Genomic DNA, 22630 nt, shown 5'->3' on the forward strand with positions numbered 1-22630 from the left:
GCGTTTAAATGTTTTCTAAACAGATTGATTTTGTGCTACCCAAGTTTAGAGCGAGAATAAAAAAAAACAAAAAAGTATGTGGATTAAAAGCATAAGCAATATTTATTTTAAATCGATATTATACTAAACTATCAAAAAGATACAGCAATACTTTTTTGACTATTATGTATATATATATATATATATATATATATATATATATATATATATATATATATATATATATATTTATATATATATATATATATATATATATATATATATATATATATATATATGTGTTTACTATGAATCTTTAAATAGAAACTTCTTCTAGGTTTGTCGGGTGTTATATTTGGAAGAAAGAATAAATGAATTAAAGCGAATGCAGAATGAATACAGGTATGAGATAAGAAGATCTAAGAAAGAAAAGTGGAGTAACCTGCTTCAAGATCTCGAAAGGGATATCTGGGGCAGAGCTTCAAGATTGTCTGTAACGAATTGAATGGAAAAAAGACACCCTACCCCCTGTCTGACTAGGGGAAACTTCGTTTAATACGAGAACTCTTTCCTCAGGTAGATAGGCGTGAAAGGGTTATTGGTTTCGTAGATGCGAAACCTTTTACTGAGTTGGAACTCGGCGAGGCTGTTGGACGGATGAAGATCCGAAAAACACCTGGCATAGATAGAGTCATGCCGGAGACAGTAAGACTCGCCGCACTAAGATACCCGCAGGCTTTCCTGAGATTGCTTAACAAACTGCTTGAACAACAACAGTTTCAAACAATGTTGAAAGAAGCTAAGGTTGTCCTTATCCCGAAAGTTAGAGGTGAAGAGCAAGAGGTACGATTTCGATCAATTTGTCTTCTTAGTTCGATAGCTAAATTGTACGAACAGCTTATAAAAGGCTAACTTGAGCGAGAGTTAGAAGAAAAGCATGCGCTAAGCGACATCTAATATGGGTTTAAGACCAAAAGGTCTACCATAGATGCGGTCACAGAAGTAACCTCCTTAGTTACGCAGGATACAAAGCGATGGTGCCTCTCATCCTGCTTGACAATAAGAATGCTTTTAATACGGCATCATGGGAAAAAATCATGTCCAGGCTGACAGAATTGGGTTAGTGAGTACCTGGTCAATGTAGTTGACAAATACTTTACTGACAGGTCCATAAGAGAAAAATATACCAGCATCAGTTTGTCGCAGGGTGTTCCGCGGGATTCAGTACTAGGTCCCTTCTGTGAAATGTCCTGTACGACAGAGTATTGAGGCTACAGATGCCAAGGAAATGCACTCTTGTAGCTTATGCCGATGATCTCGCACTGGTTGTGAAGGCGGGTCAGAAAACGGACATGGCTATGCGGCTAACACAGCCCTGCGTTGCATTAGTAGGTGGATCAGAGAGAACGATTTACAGCTAGCGCCTCAGAAAACTGAGGTGTTACTTCTCAAAGGAAGCCGCGAAAAATCCTCTCTTCGCCTTATAGTCGAAGGTGTGGAGGTTGCACCGGTTAAATCAATTAAGTATCTGGGAGTCTGGTTGTCGGAAGGACTAAGGTTCGGAATACACATTCAAAAGACGGTAGAGAAGGCGAACCGAAATCTGGAGGCATTGATACGGCTGATGCCAAACATTGGAGGCCCAGGTAGTATCAAAAGAAAGGTGTTAAATGGAGTTTTCCAGTCGGTGGTAATCAACGCTGCCCTCGTGTGGTGTTGCGTACCAAAGACTGCGAAATAAGCTAAGTTGGCGGAGACTTGGCAAAGGCGAATGCTCCTCAGGGTATCTAGCGCATATAGGACAGTTTCAAATGAGGCTCTATATATCAATAGAGCGGTGATACCGATCGTTTTGTTGTGCAAAGAGCGAGCGTAGGTGTATACGAGGAGGATGGATGTAAATATAGAAGAGAATGAGAGAGAAAGAACGATAGTAGAGTGGCAGAGAGAATGTGCGAATAATAGCGAAAAGGCAAGGTGGACGAAGGAGCTTATTCCCGTTCTGAGGTCCCGTTCTGCCCTCTTCACAAAAAGAATAGGCAAATCGGCCTCGGCAGACTGTACTGTTTGTCGGGTACCGGACGATCCCGCCCATATTTTTAACTATCAGATATGGGCAAGTGAGAGAGAAGATTTCGAGAGGCGAATAGGTTTCGGGCTGGATCAAAGAAACGTTGTAAACATATTATTGAGAGGAGAGAAAGAATGGAAAGAAGTACACTGTCTGATTTCTGGGGCGATGAAGAGAAAGGAGTAGGAGTACAGAGGAGGAGATTAAGCCAGGGATCTAAAATTTATGGTTAATATTATTTATTAGTTTATAGCTTAACGTCTGAAACATTTTCTGATTTAAGGTAATAGGTATGGTTATTTATAAATTTTTAGTTTTTATTTTAGTTGTTCATTAAGTGACAAGACCACCTCCCTGAAACGGTGGTTAAGGTTTCGGCCGGAACACGGTTAATCCGGCACTACCCTGGGGTATTTCGGCCTAGTATTCTACTAGGCCGAAAGATGCCAGGGTGTCTTGTTCCGTGACGTAGATGTCCATTTCCCCCACCGGTGCCTGTCAGAATTCATTGGATACCTTCTTAGGCTCACTGGAATCTGGAAATACGGCAATTAAAAAAAAGGTTTATCGGTCTGAGAAAAAATATAATTGTGTACTACATAATATTAAATAATTAAAGTGCTTATTGAAAATGACAAATAGCCGAAATGTTCAAGCAATAATTAAGTTGCTATCAACAAGTCCTCGTAGACACTTTGTCTCAGGACTAGCAACCTCCAGTGGAGTCTTACGTTGCCGTGTTATCTATTCCTGTTGTAACTTTAACATCATAGTTTACCCAAATTTAATTTAACAACATTTAAAGGGTTTTTACCCATGTACTTAGTGGCTCAAAACCTGGATATTCGGGATATTAATTCCGAAAATGTTCTGTGATGTAGTCCGATAGGGTGTTTTAATATTATACCGTTTATGAAGGAATTTTTAAATAAATTGTTTGTAAATAGAATGTTTGTATAAATAGAAACTTTTTGATTTCATGGATTTGTCGGTCTGATGTAAATAAAATACGAATAAGATACGACCCTGAACCACTCATACTTTAAGATATCTGACAGATGTCATCTGTCAATGTCAGATAGCAATTTTTAATCCATGTTTAACTTTTTAAAAAAGTGTAAAAATGGAATTTAAATGTAAAATATAATATTTAAAGTTTGTTAAAGTGCTTATTAAAAATGAAAAATTTGCTGAAACGTTAAAGCAAATTTTAAATAGTTCATCAGACCGACAAACCCAGGAAATAAAAAAGTTGGGAAATAAGAAATTATATATAAAAAAAAAACGTAGTTTAATTCTTTGTAAGTAGGTATATATCCGAAAACGGTTATTTTAATGTAGCCCTTCTAAGGGTTTTTTCAATGTACCTACTTACAAAGAATTAAACCTCTTTTTTGTGATACATGGTATACAGCCAGCTGCAGGAATTTCTTGTGGATTTTTTAAACTATATATATATATATATATATATATATATATATATATATATATATATATATATATAGTTATACAGTATATATATATATATATATATATATATATATATATATATATATATATATATAGTTATATAGTATAATATATATATATATATACAAAAAAGTCACACCAAATCTAACTCGAATAGTCAACTCTGTTGGTGACTTTAAGTTTGCATATAAAACAGTTTTAACAATAAATTCAGTTTTTTCTACACTAAAAGATAAAACATTAAAGGTGTAGTTTAGCTATGCACGTTAACCAAAACGATTACATAATAAATTACAAAAAAGCCAAAGTATTATCAATTAAAAACAAATATTTTAAAAGACTGCTTCTTGAGATGGCTTTTATCTCCGAAACAAAAAAAAATACATAAACAAAAAATCTGACATCAGCTACTTAAGTGAGATTTACCCACATTTAGGTACTGTTTTTAGATTGAGTTCAATGAAAAAGGAATCATCGAAATAATGTAGATTTTTATGTTTAATTTTAAAAGTTATGGTTTTTTATTGTTTTTATTGTAGAAATTTATCTGGTTCAAAATAAAGGTAAAATCCAGTTATAAATAAGCACAAAACGAACTGTTACATCAAGTCATTGTCAACTTTCACTTGCTATATCATGGAACATATTTATCATTTAAGATGAACTATGAACAAAAGTTCACGTTATACCTAACAATAAAGCTTTAAACTTTTTAATAATGGAAAATAAATGATTTTTAAATTGTCCTCTAAACATACTATTGTGATTTATTCGTTGAAAAAAAAAGAAATTTTAACTTTACTTAACATCCCATGTTTGTCTTATTCGTGGATTTTTTACATACCATTTTAATCTGATGGGCGCAATCTAAATTTTGTAAGATAAAAATCTTCACTTATTATTTATAATGTAATTTTTGCTACATTAACATAAATGTATAAACTTTTTAACTATGATAGTAGAAAGCATACCGACATAATATTCGATTATTAAAAAAAAGTACTCTTGGCGTTATTATTTCAGCTGCTTACCCAATAACCCCTTTTTTGTATATATATATATATATATATATATATATATATATATATATATATATATATATATATATATATATATATACAGGGTGTCACTCTCCTGACAAACGAAGACCGCAGATTCCTTAGATAATTATAAGACAATTCCACCCAACTAACCTAGTCCGAAAATGCTTCTTAAGGAAGCTAGAGCTCATTGAAGATGGCGCTTTGTAATTATTTTTTTTTTAAAATACATCCAGAATGCTTCTGTTTGGAAAAACAAAAGCTGATTCCAATATTTATTCTCCAGAATTGAATCGATTTCATCAATTTTGGTAAATTGATATAAATACAAACAAATAATACCCCCATTCTTTCGAATACTAACATCTTACTTGAAAAACCGACAGTTCACAACAAAATTACATGGAGAAATATCCAAAATGCATCCCGTTAAGGAGCAAATTCCGCAAGATAGCAGCCTGGGAAGTTTTATTATATACGTCTGATCTACCAAATTCAAATAACGTAACAATTGGCATATTCACAGATGATACAGTAGCACTCACAAGTCATAAACACAGCAACATAGCTACACAACAACTCCAAAACTACTTGTATGAGATTGAAAACTAGTTGGAACAATGGAAAATAAAAATAAACGAAAACAAGCCAACCCACATAACTTTCAATTTATAACGAAAAACATTACCACTCATATATTGTAACAAGGAGGAAATACCCAGGACTCAAACAATCAAATATATTTGGCTACAGCTATACCAAACCAGGTGTTGGAAAAAACACATCAGCCAAAAATAGACTAAATACAACTAAGACAAAAGAAATCAATTGGTTAATTGGATAAAACTATAAGCTTTCAATAAATAATAAAATTTTCATTTATAAAACAGTTATTAAACGAAGATATAGAGCTGTGGGGCTGTAGTAGTAAATCCAATAATGCTCTAATGGAAATATGTCAATCAAAAATCTTAAAAGCAATTGTTGATGCATTCTGGTATGTAACCAACCAAAGAATCTATGGGGATCTCAACATCTCAACAGTAAAAAAACCAATCCAGCAAAATAAATCACAATACATTCAAAACGTGAACACATACTTTAATCTATTAATTTCCGCAATACCTCAACATTGAGTTATCAGAAAACTAAAGCGACGTTGGCCAACAGACTAGTAACATGGAACTTTATTCTCTCACTGGAGGGGGCCACATTACGCCATAATCAAGGGACAGGGCCTGAACTCATCACGTGAACTTATAGAATACATTTTGTAATACAAATTGTAAATTTATTGGTTATAATAAAAAAAACACCTAACTTTTACTAAAAAGTAATAACGCTTTACTTATTCATTCAACTTTTTCAATAGGTAATGGTACACCAAATTAATTAACGTTAAATAAACGTAAAGGTAGCATATAAAATGATCGATTTTATTTTGTTAGAAACATATAAAACAAGAGATTAACATATCCAGTAAGAGCGAATTTTGTTTCAGATACTCATTATTCGGATGGGGTCTACCTTTCGCTCTTCTAAGTGCCAGTATTTTAATTCAATACCACGACAAGGCGGGCAAGCTCCTCGACACAGCATCTCTAAAAGGACAAAATTGCTGGTGAGTAAATATGTTTCTATTTACCCTCTGAAAAGGGTCCCTGCTTGGTCGTGATAACCACATAATTAGTTTTATGTTGACTTTGTTTACGACAAAGACTAGGATTTCTAAGCAATCGCTACTGTTTGGAATTGCATCAAGTATTACACTTCCGATTTCAATATTTGTTTTATGTTGCAATTCAATTATAATACTTTTAATTTATTAATTAATTTTAATTTCATTAAAGTCGACTAAATTCAAAATATCAACTATGATATTTAATTACAAATGTTTAACAATTCTTAACGGTATTAATTGTTGGAGATAAAATTCTATAAAACATAAAATAAAAAAATGCAATATTACATTTACACGCACAGATAAAGTTAATGTGTTTATTATATTAAATGAGATCGACTGCAACTCCAATACTTAGTTTTGTTAAAATTAAACATTAAAAACGATAAAAATTTTTTCCATAAAATCCTTTATAAAAAGGTATATAAAAAACCCCGTCGGGCTATGTTAAAAAGACAAAACGTTTTCGGAATCAGTATTCCATCATCAGAGTTGCTTTAATAAAGTCCTCGTAGACTAGGGATGGGAAAAACCTACCGGTTTTAACCGAAAACCGGTTTTTTTACTTCGCAATAACCGGTTTTATCGGTTGTTTTTTTGTCCCGGTTATAACCGGTTTTTTATTTTTAAAGTAAAAACCGGTTATTAGGTTTTTACGGTGATTATGATTAGGTTAGGTATTTTTTTGGATCCCAATCATAATTATTATTTTCAAGTAATTATTCCAAACAAAACCATAATTCAAATTTTATTTTATTTTATAAATACAGAAGCAAACTGAAAGTGCAAACTCTCATCAGCCAGAAACAATTAGGTTTTATTATAATATTTCGTTGAAAAGGTATTTGTAATCATAATATTTACATAAGAAGTGATCTTGTACATCATCTATTTTTCACACTTGACTCTTGACATTGAAAGTGGGTGAATGGTTGTTTCTGGTTGTTTCTGATTACCAAAAATAATGTTTTGACTATAAATATCGAATTACCGATTACGAATACGAATCTCCAAGGATTTCCCTACGTTTTCAAAACGATACACACATAGAAGAAGTATTAAATGAGTTAAAATGTATAAAATGTACCTATTATACAAATATATAAACGTGTTAAAAGTAATACATGATAATTTTTTTTGATGGTAGTAGAAATAAAAGATGAATTGCATTATTCAATTTATTTTTAAGTAAAATATTTATGTTGATATTATTTTTTTTAAATCCCATTTGAAAGAGCCTGGGAAATTTTTTATAAGTTGAAATGGTTGGGGTGGGGAATTTTTTGGGTTTGGGAGGAGAGGAAAATTGGTGGGTATTTTAGACGATTATATTTTTAAATGGTAAATTAAATTTGCATCATTAATTGAATACAATAATTGCACATTATATTCTACTCTCATTATATTCATTGACAATAGAACCTGAATTATTTTAGCGCTCTCTGTTGAGCAGTAGTATAATAATTTTGGTTTACTGCTCTCTGCATCTGACTTCAACCAAATGGAATTCTGTCTACCATATGCTTAAAAGATTTACACTAATGTCCCCATATATAGCTGCAATATTGGCAGGTCCCTCAATTAAAAAAGCACCAAGGATGATTTCTGATTCAGATATAAAACTAATCACTGAAATTGTAAGCATTTTATCGCCTTTCGATGAGGCCACAAAGGAGATCTCGGGTTCCCAGTACATTACTGCTAGCCTTGTTATCCCCCTTGTGTCTATTATCGAAAGATTTTTAAGAAACCTCAAGCCAAACCTTAGTACAGCTCAAAAGTTATGCCAAAAGCTTATAACTAGCCTTCAAGAGAGGGGCACTAGGCTTTTACGAAATTCCCTGCTTTGCCATGCTACAATCACGAACCCGAGGTTCAAAAAACTATATCTGAATCCGAATATAGTGGAGACAGTCATGACACAATTTAGGCTCGGAAGTTAGGACGTTACTTACCGAAATAGGAAAACTTTCTCCTTCCTGCTCCTTTCAGAATAAAGAAGCCAAAGTGAGTTTAAAATCAAACCCTCTTTGGTCTTCACACGATCTGGAGTTGGTGAACAGTGGTTTCAGTTCAAGTTCTCAGGACACACAGATTCAAAGTTCTTTTTCAAATGAACTGACTCTATATCTGCAGCGGCCTTTGCTGCCAAGTGATCCGTTTTCATTCTGGGATCAGAACAAAACCTGTATGCCAGGCTTGGCTTTTATAGCTAAAAAAATACACGTCGTTGGTCGGAAGTTCGGTGGCATCAGAGAGACTTGTGTCATCATTGAATGATATTGTGTCAGATGAGAGAAGCCGTTTAACCGACCAACATATTATATGAACGAGTTTTTCTTAATAGGCTTCATGAAAAATACTGGCCAACATAATGCTAAATCCATTTCATATAATATAACCTATTTGTAACCTTCTAACCTATACTTTTTTACTTAAAATATTACTTCATATTCTTTTATTGTATATTATTGCAATATGTATATATTAATCTTACGCTATATTATATTTAATAATATTCATAATAATCATAATCATAATTAATAATAAAATAATAAATAAATATAATAATTAATAGAATAAAATGGTTTTATTAAAAATTGTGTTTTATTTATATTGATATTGATGTTCTTTCGATAGTTCTAATTTTGATCATATTGATATCGAGTCGAATAAAGTATCGCAAACTAAAGTGCATTGTAAATATAATTTTGTAACTATTGGATTAAAAAAACCGAAAACCGGTTTTTTGAAAAACCGGTTTTTTTTGGCCGGTTATAACCGCCAGGTTAAACCGTAAGCAAAAAAAACCGGTATAACCGAAAACCGGTGTTTTGTCAAAAACCGCCATTCCTATCGTAGACATACCGTCTCAGGACTTGCAACTTAATGTAGAGTCATATGTCGCCATGTTACCAATCCAACGGTAACTTTACCATCCTATTTGTAAACACGACATAATGTAAACTAAACTTCACATATTAATTTTTAAAGGGTTTTTACCCTCATATTTAGTGGCTACATTCATGTAATATATTGACACTGATGATGGAATACTGATTCCGAAAACGTTTTGTCTTTTTAACATAGCCCGACGGGGTTTTTTATATACCTTTTTATAAAGGATTTTATGGAAAATTTTTTTATTATATGGTATATAGCCAACTACAGGAATTTAGTTTCCTTGTGGATATTAAAAACAATAATAAATATTTTGAATAATTGCAAAAAAATATTTTTATGACATCTTGTCCAAAATCTTCTAAATAAAAACCGCAAAATTATTGTGGTCAACTTTTATACTTTACTTCGACAAAAGTTAACAGAGGTTTACTTGGATATGCAAAAGTCTTGTTTTGCTCGTAAAGACATGCTTCTTTTTAGTGCGTTTCAAATATAAAAATGATGATTATTTATTGACCAGCAAACATTTGGCGGGTTTTTGTAACAAACAGCGATAGTTATTTCGGGGAAGTTTAACGATCTGCAATATACCAATGCACGTGGAATTGTATACCCAAAACATGGGTTCAGTTGACGCAATGGATTAAGAAACAGAACCATACAGCTCTCTGCGAACATTTTATACGTGCTCCAACAATGTTAGCTTACACTTCGTTAAATGATGTTGAATTCGAAGGTTCTACACAGCAGGGCACTTAATAAACCAATTTCCATATAAAATATACAAAAGCTTGCTCTGTAGAGACATTTTTATGAGGTATAGCGCCGGCTATAGAAAAATGGCAAAAAACAGCAATCAGCCGTCAACTTCCAAAACTTTGCATATTGGGGTTGATTTTTCAAAAGAAGCTGGAAAAAAGGAACTTAAAAAGGATAGCGATGTGTGTAAAAGGTAAGGTGTACGAAAATTGATGAGGAAAGGTTGCATGAATTGTCCTGATCAGCGCGGACTGTGTTTTCAGCGACTAACGTTCAAGCATATCACAATAATTAAGAATTACATCTTCTTTCGTTTTATTTGCGTATTTTAAAAATTCCTTTATTTTTTGTAGTGTTGGATAATATTCTTTTCAATATTGTTTCGTTATTTCTATGAAGTTAGTTAGGTATTTCCATAAATTAATATGTGAGTATTCTGGTATCTCTATATATATCCAGACGTGGATATTTTTATAAACTAAGGTAAAGCTAGGATAGTCTGTGCGCTAGGAGAGATTACGCACTATTCAGAACTGACTTAGGAGAGGGATGAAGTTAAACCACATTCGGTGTTAGTAATACGTTAGGCAAAAAACCTTCAGTCGAATTCATCCGTCGTTGAGAATAGTTTACGTAGAGTGAATGCAACTTCAGTGGAATTTTTTAATAGGTAATACAACAATATGAATGATTTTGTAATTTACGTTTTTACCCCAAAATAAAATTATTTAGTTTTTAGTAACACCCTCCCCTCTACTAGGGATTTGTAATGTATTTTTAGTAGTATTGAATTAAACTCAGTTCTTTAAACATGTGCAGTAAGCAATAAATAGTCCTATGAAAATTCTCGTCGTATATTATTTTAATTTAATAAAATATTATTTTATAGCAAATATATCTCACGGTAAGCTAATTAAATAATCTAATAATGAATCTGTAAATTTTAAACACAATATAAAAAGCTGTTTATTACACAATCGTGTCCATTACATTTAACAAATGTCCAACTATTTAGACATAAGAAAAAATTTGGTATAATTGCTTAAATAAGTTGAAAATGACTCTTCTTTCTTCTTCTCTGATCATTGTTTAATTTTTTTTTTAAATCTTCCCTTTCGCTGTAATCTTCCGTCCCGTTAGTATACCCTCACCCTTTATATATATATATATATATATATATATATATATATATATATATATATATATATGTATAATATGTATATATATATATATATATATATATACATCTTTCCAACAATGTCGTGTCTTTTCGTACTTGCACCTTCTTGCGTCTCCTTGATGACGATGAGTTACGTTCGATTCGATAGTGAATATTTGTTATAAACTGTTTATTAATAAGAACTGCTAATTTTGGTTTTTATAAAATATTTTTTTTTAATTCAAATTTTCATTCAATTTGCAAATATTGCTAACTCCTTTAGGTATCTCACTTTATTAGCTCCAATTTAGCGTATATTATATATTATTGCGTCATTACAGTGTTGCCACACTTACTTTCCACAAAATGTTTAAACACCTGTTCATTCATGAGTCATGGGTTAAATTTAGATTCCTACAAGTGGAATCTGTTGTAGATGCTTTATATGGACTTTTTAACTTTGGTTACTCAATGCATTTAAATTAGGTCCTAGTGAATAAATTGGGATTTATTTGATAGGAGCATTAATAAAACGATAATAAAATATTTTCTAGTTTTTATTGGTTAAGATAAAATCAAAAATTATTTAAAATACAAAACTTTTATTCTTTTAAATAAACAATCATTCTTAAAATGACTTAAAACCCAAAATTTAATAAAAAAACATACGTTAATTTGTACGTTTGCAATATCTATTTTGTATAAACACTTTAATCTTTAACCAGTTTTTATTGTTTAATAGCTCAGGAAATTGATTCTTTAGTTCTTCACACTCCCTTTTTTTTGGAGGCCGTCTATATTTGACATGATTCTTGAAAAAGTTTACAGTGACAAACTTTTGTCTTTCAGTTCATGGCACTAGTTTCCGCGCACTCTTATTTTTAAATGTTTCATTTTCTTTCGTTGGAGAAACGGTATTCTCTATTTGACTAGTTGATGGTTCATTATCATCTTGCAGCAAACACTTTAACTCATCGTCATCATCATCATCGCTTTCAGAAAAGTTATCTTCGAATAGATTTTTGTCCATATCAATTTCCACTTCGTCTAAAGATTTCCCTTTATAATTGTTGGCTGGTAGTTTGGTAGTTTGGTAAATATCATCTGGCAGTCTGTAGGAATTTCTATGCACACCGGGCGTATGTCCCATGAAAGTAGCTAATTGCTCAATCTCTCCATCAGATAAATTTAATAATTGTGACAAAGTTGCCAGATGCTTACGCAAACGAGTGGATGTTATAGAAGTAGCATTTTTCGCACCGGATAATTTTGCGTGCTTTCCTAATATTTTGTAGCCGATTAAATGTGAAGAAGATTTAGCAGGAGCAAATAGGTAAGGATTATCCCTTGGTACAAATGCATTTCTAACCGCAAGCAAAATATCGATATGATTTTGTACCTCGGGGTTGAATAAAACTGGAACACCCCTGCCCCTTTTACCTCTAATGACTACTCTCTTCATTGAACTTAATAATATTTTTTCAGAAGGTGAAACTGCTTTTTGAAACTCTTCATATTTTTCATTTCCGATAGAGTTAACATAAGTGTGAAAGTACATTCTCTGTAATTCTTCAGAACGTTTTCTGTTTAGCAAAATTACTCTACAGTATACGGATTCAATGAGATTGTTAAACGCTTTAATATCTTCTTATTTTAGTATATTTTCGGAGTCAGTCTTTTGAGGTGCATTTTCAACTGTAGCGTCATTTAAATATTTCTGCAAAATTTTAGTTGCATCGTCAGCAAGTTTAACTAAATGGGATCTTAGCAATTTTAGATCATTTGCTAGTGAAACTATTGTGACCTTATTCCATTTGTTAAGATTTAAATTATTAGCTGCTTGGGATGAGACCTCAAAACTCCAGTTTGTTTCAAATAGATGAATTAAGGTTTTAAGTTCTGCCTCAATTGTTGCAGTTGAAACAGATAAGTATGCAGTTTGTTTCTTATAGGCAAAAGTGATTGCAATATCGCAACATTGTTTGAGTGATCTCACTATATTCATGGCAAAAGTTGGAGACAAGTAAATGTCTTTTTCAGGATCATAACAGGCTATTCGTTTTGTGGCTTCAACAAAGGCATCAAAATACTTTGGTCGCAGTGCTGAAAACATAGTGGATATAGATGGGTCTATTTTTCTCATTTCTATAAGTATTTTTGACAGTTCCCCCATTTTGCGTGATGTAACTGCTATAAAATGCTTTTCTCTGTGCGTCTTCAAATAGCGGGTTCCAAATGCACGAATTAGAAAGTCGTTCTTAGCTTCGATTGAAATGTTGTCCGCGCTCATCCTAGGAAACACTTCTTCTTTTAGTCGATGATCAATTTTAATATTGGGAAACATTTTTGATTGGCCAGCAAATTGTGCCCTCTCTTGATTGCTTCTATTTCCACAATTTTATCTATGTCGGTATAATAGTTTGGAAGAGAAAAATCCTAAACAATTGTCACAAGAAATGAGAACCCGATCTGGTACATAAGTCTGTCTAACAGCCTTGAAACAGTTTCCTCCATCCGCTAAAAAATTTCCTTTTCTTCTGAGTTTATCAAACAGACTTCTTCTTTCTCGTGATCTGATTGGTTTGGAGATAATTTCAGCCACATCGAGTTCCATAGAATGGTTCCTTATAATATGGCGACCAAAATTAAGAACTTCCGTTTCACAGTAGTAACAATAATCTGGTTTTCTTTTATAAGTAGGTTTGAGATTACCAGTGTTTCTACACTTTTGTTTATTGAAAAAGTGTAGATCTTCTTGTACCTCAGTTAACGTTGCATCGAGTGCTGATGGTGATATCTTTCACTTCATGGGTTAACTGGTTGTTCGTACAAGGTTCTGTGAGAATCCTGAGATTTTTTTGACTTAAGTTTGTAGCACTGCTGTTATCTGAACCATTCTCCTATAATAAAAAAATATAGAATTAAATTATATACGAGCTTTATTCAAGCAATCCGTCAAATAATTTTGTTCAGTATGAGTTATCTACTGAATAAATATCTTTGTACTTTACAAAGTAAATGGGGCATAAAGATATTGTATATCGCTAAGAAAAAGAGCACACACCAAGCCATAGATTGTTATCAAAATAAATTAAAGCTACATAGGTACATACAGTTCGTAATAGTATTAATATTATGAAGAATAAATTAATATTAATAATGAGGTGTGCTGTTACAAATTGTAAAGACTGATAAAATATTTGCATATGTTTATATACTGTGCAAAAACAGTAATTTCTAATGTAATGGGCATTATGATCAGAACACGACGGGGTACTAATAACGGAAGGACAGGTAACAGAATTACACCCTGGCAAAAATACTGCTTGGGAAGATTGAATTACTGCGTAGCGATATTGGTCAAGTGACAGAATATATACGAGGAGTAACAAGTAGAAAAGTTATTAGGCGAGCTGATGAAATAACGCTAAGTACTGCAAGACACTCCAGATATGATCCAGAATATAACACAGCCCAACAGTGTCTGGATACATTAAAACAAAAACTGTACTTTGTTCAGGACGACTAAGGAGGTACAAAGTTAGTAACAACCTAAAATGTGACAATGTACTTTTAGAGAATCCTGATAAGGTGTTCTATATGATAAGGAAAACTACATTCCCGGGAAATTTATCTCGGGTATATCTCGAATCAAGAGATAGCTATCAGCTAGGATTTCTCCAAACGGAGATAAGTCCCTGAGAGTATGCTTGAGAATGACAACTGACTACAAGCTATACTGGGACCGCACAGAAATCACAGATGGTACACATAATAGAACAAATCTCGTACTAGTTAATAAATTAACAAGGCAAACAACACTATGGTGATGTGGGGATAACAGTAATAATCTACGTAATAAATTTACTGAAAATATCGCCAAGTACAGAGATCTGTAAATTCAAATACGAAGATAATGGAGAATGCAAAGTACCCAGACGATACATATTATTATATCTACTGCTGGAATCATTCCGAAGAACTTCTCCGAAAACATATAATGGCTGGGTTTAAATGAACACCTTTATTACTCACGACGGCCAGATGTGTACGAAAATTTTTGGGAGATACTCCAGCATACCCCAAGTCACCTAAGTATCATCAGTCTCATCAGAGATCAATCCTATTGATACCGTAGGTATCTGGGGTGAGTAAATTTTTCCCTTAGATGGAGTGAGAGCTGCATGGCTAAATCTGGATAATGGTAATACAGTAAAACCTGTCAATAACGGCCACTAAAAATGACAGAACTATTGGCCGATATAAAAAGGTGGCTGCTAATACCATGTTTTATAGTCCACAAATTTTGGTTTGTGGAACTTTGAAATTGGCCGGCTAGTACAGGTGGCCGTTAACACAGGTTTCACTGTACTAATAGTAATAATGAATTGATTTGCCAACAAAAGATTGTGTTCCGTTACCATTACATTATAAAATAATTATTGCTGCAAACTAGAGTTTAAACACAGTTAAATAAATAGTGCACAGTTTAATAAATAATCTCGAAATCAAAAAGAAAAAATAATTAAAAATATTTTCCTTCTAATAAAAATATTGACAAAGAAATTCACTTACCTATTTGAGGGTTAACATAACACATTTTAAGAATCTTCTTGTTTCTAGACATGGTAATAAATATACAACGCAATAAGCGCTACGAACAAGCTGATATTAAAATTAACATCACATCAACGGATCAACATCAACGAGAAATAAACCGAAGTCGAAAGATTCTGTTCTAAAAATAGATACTAACAGCAATGTTGCCATATATCCTATTTTGACGCAATAAAGTACTAGATGAAACGAAGTATACGATAAATATGTATATTATAACCGCGCCACTTCCGTCAATTCGATGAACTAACATTATTCATTTGGTTACAGTTTAAGAATATTATTGCGTCTCCCGATTTTTAGAAGAAGTTTAATATCTCAGAAATCTAACTAGAGAGCGCTATGACGTTTTGGGCTATGACAAAATATAGAAATCTGCATTTAACTAAGGGGCCATTTTTAAATAGAAGTAGCGTGAAGTCCATAAATTCAGGATGGTTTTATTGCGCCCAATATTCGGACGTAATAGCTCGAAGGACGCAACATTCAATGCAACAGTATATAATATGGAAGCAATAATGATATAAACATGAATATATATATATATATATATATATATATATATATATATATATATATATATATATGTATACGTCGTTAATATGGTTGACGATGCGTGTACTTTTCACTCAAGTTGTACATTCGCACGATTCGACAGGATTGATATTTTTTTAGTTTATTAAATAAACCGATGTCGTTCTTTTTGCATTTAAGAAAACCAATAAAAGTTTCAAGTGTAATTGGTTTTCTCTTTGACTCCTCCTTTTTTCCATAACTCCATCCATCTTTTTGAACTAGGAGTGCTATTTTTCGATTCATGTCAACAAAATTAATGATCCCCCGAATTCAAAAATAAATCGAAGAGCGTTACCCATCTCTGAAAATTTCAAGCCCTTAATATTTTTTAAATGGATATAAATCACTTAAACAAAAAATAAAAGCATAATTTTTTTATGTAAAAGCATTCTTAATTGTCTTTTCAGATTGTAAGTATGGATGAATCTGTTGGTTTTTGTAATCTGCAAAAAGATAGATGAGAAGCAAGTGCATGAAATAAAAAAAAGCTTTGAATCGTTTAGTGGGGTCTAGCAAGAAAAGACAAAGAAAAGAATAGACAATAAATACAAAACCTTTTAAACATCCACATCAGCATTTATTCATCGAACTTTTGAAAGTCAATTTAATAATGAGACTGCAGTAGCTACATTCCATATTTCAAGAAAATCAAAGAAATGAAAATAAATAAATAAAGACGCTCTTATATTTATTTTCCAATTTTATTGTTTGCTCTGTGGTAAGTTTTCGGTAATATTTCAAAATAAAAAATGCGATCTACTCACAATAACGATACAAGACATATTACAGCATATTCAAATAAAAATATTTGAGCTTGTTTGAGAAATGTTCCTGATCTAGTTTTAGTTAAAGCACATTATCATATTGCTTGTATATCTAATTTTGACAAAGACATAACCGAAATAAAATGGGATCGCTCAGCATATAAGATTACAAAGAATTTTCTTATTTTTCTTAGCATTTACTAGGCATATTATAAATAATTTTATGACAAATGTAATTCGGATTTAAAAAAAATATTTTTTTATAAAAGTAAATTTAAGTCCTATCTTTAATAGTCAGAAAATCAACTATTGCGAATGTTTTTTTGTAATCTTTGTTTCATGGATTTGAATTTTTTTCGTTTTTAATGTAATTATGGAATCTTACTTACTCTTTCTTTGAGTAATTAAACTGTAAATTTTAATAAATAGCTCAATATATACATAATGATTAAAACAGAAGTTTTCGAATTCGAGTTTTTTTGTTATTTGCATTTTCTGATAAAATTCATCATGGTAATGTATATATTTTTTTACCATCAGAACGTACAGATATCAGCGAACAAAAATCACACGACTTTTAAAAAAGCAGATATTTTGACGTGTGATTTTCGATTAAAAAGTAGGGTGCTTTTTCGGTATTAAATCAAAATAAAGAGAAGAAATAAATACTTTAAATTAAAAAAATTCCAGTGGGTTAGGGACATAAAAAGGTAAGTTTTCACCAAATTTCGTGAAAAATTTGTAAAAGATAAAAATAAAAATCAACAAATAGGTTATTTGATATATATACTATATTTGTATGGGATTAAGTTATAATTGATTGTAATGTTAATTACATTTTACCTAAAAAATTGAAAGTGCTAATCACGCTACTGGATTTGCTAGTCACAAAAGAGAATACAGGATAATCAACCAAACCACAACATAAACATCAAAAAGGGAATCATCATATCTTTATATGATGGAGTCCAAAACATCTATTTTAATGAAAAGGCTTTGTAAGAAGAAAACATCTGCTAACAAAGATTTTAACAAAAAAGACTACCTATTGTCATTTATAAAGAAGGAATTCCATAAGACAGTAAAAAGAAAATAGAAAAACACAACAGGCAACCCGGAAACACTCATAAGAAGGGATTCATGGTCTACAACAATACCATATGTTAAGGGCCTATCAGAAAAATTTAAAAACGATAAAAAACCAGTAAATCAAAACATTTAAAACGGCTAATACACTTGTATCTACCCTGTCCAAAACCAAAATTAACAACACACAAGAGAGATAAAAAAACTGCATCTATAAAATATCCTGTGAACGTAACAACTTTTATGTGGGAGAAACCGCAAGACCACTAAGTGTGAGGATAAATGAGCATAAAACATACATCAAAACAGGAACTTTGACAGATAACAAACATGCTAGCTATCACTGTTAATTTTTGGAAAAAGGTAAGGGATTCTTTATTACATAAGGATATAAACGTGATTGCTGCTCTTCAGGTTTGTTGTTGAGTGTCTATGTGTCGCACACTATCAATGCAAGACTATACCGAAAAACGTCCCTGTGGCAAGTTGTTATTGGCGTTTAGCAAGGCACTTTGAAGGCTGTTGGAATGTAGCCGATGTTGTCGAATCAGAGGTGAGAGGTTCTGTCTAGATGTTGTTGTTCTTTCGGGATCGTATATATATATGTGTGTGTGTGTTTGAGGTATAAGTGTGACAGAGACTATGTCTCTAGTTACTATTGTTCCTGCAAGCTGTTTTTACGTCTACGGCCATCGTCAGAACTAGTGTATTACACTATAATTCTGTTCTGCACTAACGGTCAGGCCTCTTAAGCTTTCGAAGGTTAGCTATGCTATAAATAAGCCTGTGTGTGTGTGAGAGAGAGATAACATAATATTGTTATCGATGTTACTTTGGTTCCATTAGCCGGTTTTACGTCTGAAAGCCGGTTTTACGTCTACGATCAACTTCAGACAGATATATGCAAAAATGCTTGGAATAATGAAAATATACTACAATGGAAAGATGCAACAATAGGTATGTATGAAAGAAGTAGACATAAAAGAGAGAAAAATTACAAAAGCATCTCACTAAATGAAGAAAAATGTGAAGTAAACCCATCAGCAGAATGTAGCAGTCTTTGATTGCAAATATTTAAAGAAGAAGTCACCAACAAGAATATACCATCCATAGCGGAATAAGAAACCCAGTATACACATGACCCTCTATCATCCACAATACATATGTAACACAACCACAACACACGTTTACCCTACAGGAACATTTTACATACATACACACATTTACAGCATATAATAACAATACTGATTACTTGGATAATCAGAATTTCAATTTTTCTTGGGGCAAAACACAAAACATCCACCTACACACCTTTTCAGCCAAATGTGGCTGTTGTCTATAATATCGTGGGCAATAGTGAATCAATCTCCAATTTTGTTCACACGACATAACATTGCAAATAAAATATTGGCATTTATACACACCTTTTTTCAACTTAATTATTTAATAATCTTTTTGAGAACAATTTCGGGAGTGGAAATTGAAACGTCAAATTGTTTAGGTAAAATAAAGTTGTTATTACAATCAATTGTGACTTATTCCTATAAAAACATAGTATTTAATTTAGAAATGCCACAAAAAAAACAGTTTTTGAGCCTTAATAGGTTATTTAAATTTTTTGCAAAAATTTTGAGGTTATGTGAAAAAAGTGTAAATATAAAATTTGTATTACCTACAATTTTTCTTTTTAACTTTTTTTCGTAAGACTTACAGTTTCGCCGGGAACAGTGATAAACTATTTCTTTACTTTTAAAAACTCACCCCCTACCATTTCCAGACCTCAGATCGCCTGAAAATTATTTTTTCTTATATTTTTGTTGTGTATTTTTTCATTTCTAATGGGCTCCATTCTGCTAATGGGCTAGTATTTCATTGGTCCCAAAAATTATCGGCCCTGGCCTACGTAGGTAGTCTTTGGTTTCCTCTAGTTTCATTACCATTATTGATCCTTGGATATCATCTTACAATCGTAACTTTATTGTTATTGGATTTTATAAAGGCAGTAATAAAGTAAAATATGATGCTTCGAATATTTAAATTAGTATATGTTATAATTAAAATAATATAAGGTGATTAAGTGAAACGAGACGATTTGACAAAGCTGCTGGCAAAAAATAGAAGCTTGCGACGTAAACGTTGTGAATCTAGAGAGTATAAAGTTTAGTTAACATTAAGAAGTCGTCCGGTGAACAACCCGTATTTGCTGTTAAATCTCATTACAAAAATGAAAGTTTTGTGTGTGTGTGTGTGTGTGTGTGTGTGTGTGTGTGTGTGTGTGTGTGTGTGTGTGTGTGTGTGTATAGCGAGCGTTTGGTTTACACTACCATTTGCCGGCTCGCTTCGTCTAACAAGGCTATTCAGACCTGGGTTAGAACTTTGAAAGTAGTGATTCACCGTCCCAGAAAAGAGGTGACAGTGTCAGAATTGGTCGCACACTACAGAATATTGAAGCGGTGCGAAAATCATTACATGCGATTCCTAGATGGTCGTTGCGAGGACACAGCTTAAATTTGCTATACCACACAGCTATATATCCAATTGACTATTGAAGATACTGCAATTGATAGTGTTAATAACTATAAATACTTAGGAACATGAATAACATCAGATAGATTGGTAGACCAAACCAAATAAATTAGGACACGCATGGAAATAGCACGTGCATCATTTTTTAAACTTAAAAAGTTTCTTCGTTGCGGGGTATAAGGTTAGAACTACGCCTGAGAATGCTTCGATGTTACGTGTTCTCTACTCTTCTTTATGGCTTGAAAGCGTGGACACTAAAACAAGTCCATCTGAATAAGTTGGCCGCCTTTGAATTTTGGTGTTACAGAAGAATCCTATGAATATCATGGATTCAAAGAATGTCAAACGTGGAAGTAACTAGAATAATAGGAAATGGAGTGGCAATAATATTAACTATCAAAAGACGAAAACTTAATTACTCAGGACATGTGATGAGAGGGCAAAAATACGCATTATTACAACTTATTATGAAAGACAAAATCCGAAAAAAGCAAAATGTGGGAAGACGAAGAATATCCTGGCTTAAAAACTTAAGGAAATGGTTTGAATGCAGTAGTGCAGAACTTTTTAGAGCGGCAGTCAACAGAGTCCGCATAGCCATGATGATTTCCAACCTTCGATAAAAGATGGAACTTAAAGAAGAAGACACAGCTATACCACTACGAGTAGAATTTAGCATAAAGATCTCTGGTATTATCCGTACAAAATTAATATTGTGCAAGCCCCTAACGTTCCAGAATATTCCTGCCAACTAGTGTTTTGTGAACAGATGTTTTAGCGTATTAATAAAAACGAGAACTTGATACATAATCTTTGGATTAGTGATGAAGCCCACTTTCATCTAAGTGGGTATGTAAACAATCAAAATTTCCGCTATTGGTCCGACAATAATCCGCGGCAATTACATGAAATACCGCTATATTCAGAAACGGTAACGGTGTGGTTTGCAATTTCATCGTCAGGGATCATCGGACGAAGGACGAAGGACATGAGGATAAACTGCGATAGTTTTGTGTGTGTGTGTGTATAGCGATCGTTTCGTTTACATTACCATTTGCCGGCCCGCTTCGTCTAACAAGGCTATTCAGACCTGGGTTAGAACTTTGAAAGTAGTGATTTAACGTCCCAGAAAAGAGGTGACAGTGTCAGAATTGGTCACACACTACAGAATATTGAAGCGGTGCGAAAATCATTACATGCGATTCCTAGATGGTCGTTGCGAGGACACAGCTTAAATTTGTTATACCACACAGCTATATATCCAATTGACTATTGAAGATACTGCAATTGATACTGTTAATAAATATAAATACTTAGGAACATGGATAACATCAGATAGATTGGTAGACCAAACCAAAGAAATTAGGACACGCATTAAAATAGCACGTGCATCATTTTTTAAACTTAAAAGTTTCTTTGTTGTCGGGATATATGGTTAGAACTACGCCTGAGAATGCTTTGATGTTACGTGTTCTTTACTCTTCTTTATGGCTTAGAAGCGTGTTAAATAATTGTTTTCTTTCGGCAATCAAGAATTACAGAAATAAGCACACGACCTTTCAATAGGATGGTGCAATTTATCACATGTCACAAGTGTCAATAAATTTACTAAGACAATCGTTTCCGGGTCGTCTCATGAGTAAAACGGCAATATTCCTTGGCCACCTCGTAGTCCGGACCTCTCCTTATGCGACAACTTTCTTTGGGGACATCTAAAGTTGAAATTGTTTTAAAGTGACCCCTCAAGAACTATTGAGGCTTTGAAAGAACGGACACGTGAAGAGCTGGAATCAATACCCCAAGAAATGTTACTTAATGTCATAAACAGCTTTATACCACGGCTGCAAGAATGTGTTTGACAAAATAGAGGCCACCATTTTAACCCGGTATTTGTCAACAACAAAAATAGATGTCGTAAAATTATTTTATTAGGTACATAATCTTATATAACACTCAGTAACACCCTGTGGTACAAAAAAACATACGAAGGAGACAGGG

General features: G+C 32.7%; 1 protein-coding gene across 1 annotated transcript in view; it reads left to right on the top strand.

Moving 5' to 3' along the window:
* Positions 1-22630, top strand: part of LOC140435031 (adhesion G protein-coupled receptor E3-like) — a 799910-nt gene that overhangs the window by 716255 nt on the left and 61025 nt on the right. The window contains exon 5 of the mRNA XM_072523706.1: positions 6062-6181. Within this exon, the coding sequence (XP_072379807.1) occupies positions 6062-6181 (120 nt within the window). The remainder of the gene's footprint in view (positions 1-6061; positions 6182-22630) is intronic.

The sequence above is a fragment of the Diabrotica undecimpunctata genome, chromosome 2 (genome assembly GCF_040954645.1).
Source record: "Diabrotica undecimpunctata isolate CICGRU chromosome 2, icDiaUnde3, whole genome shotgun sequence".
Classification (NCBI taxonomy): Eukaryota; Metazoa; Arthropoda; class Insecta; order Coleoptera; family Chrysomelidae; genus Diabrotica; species Diabrotica undecimpunctata.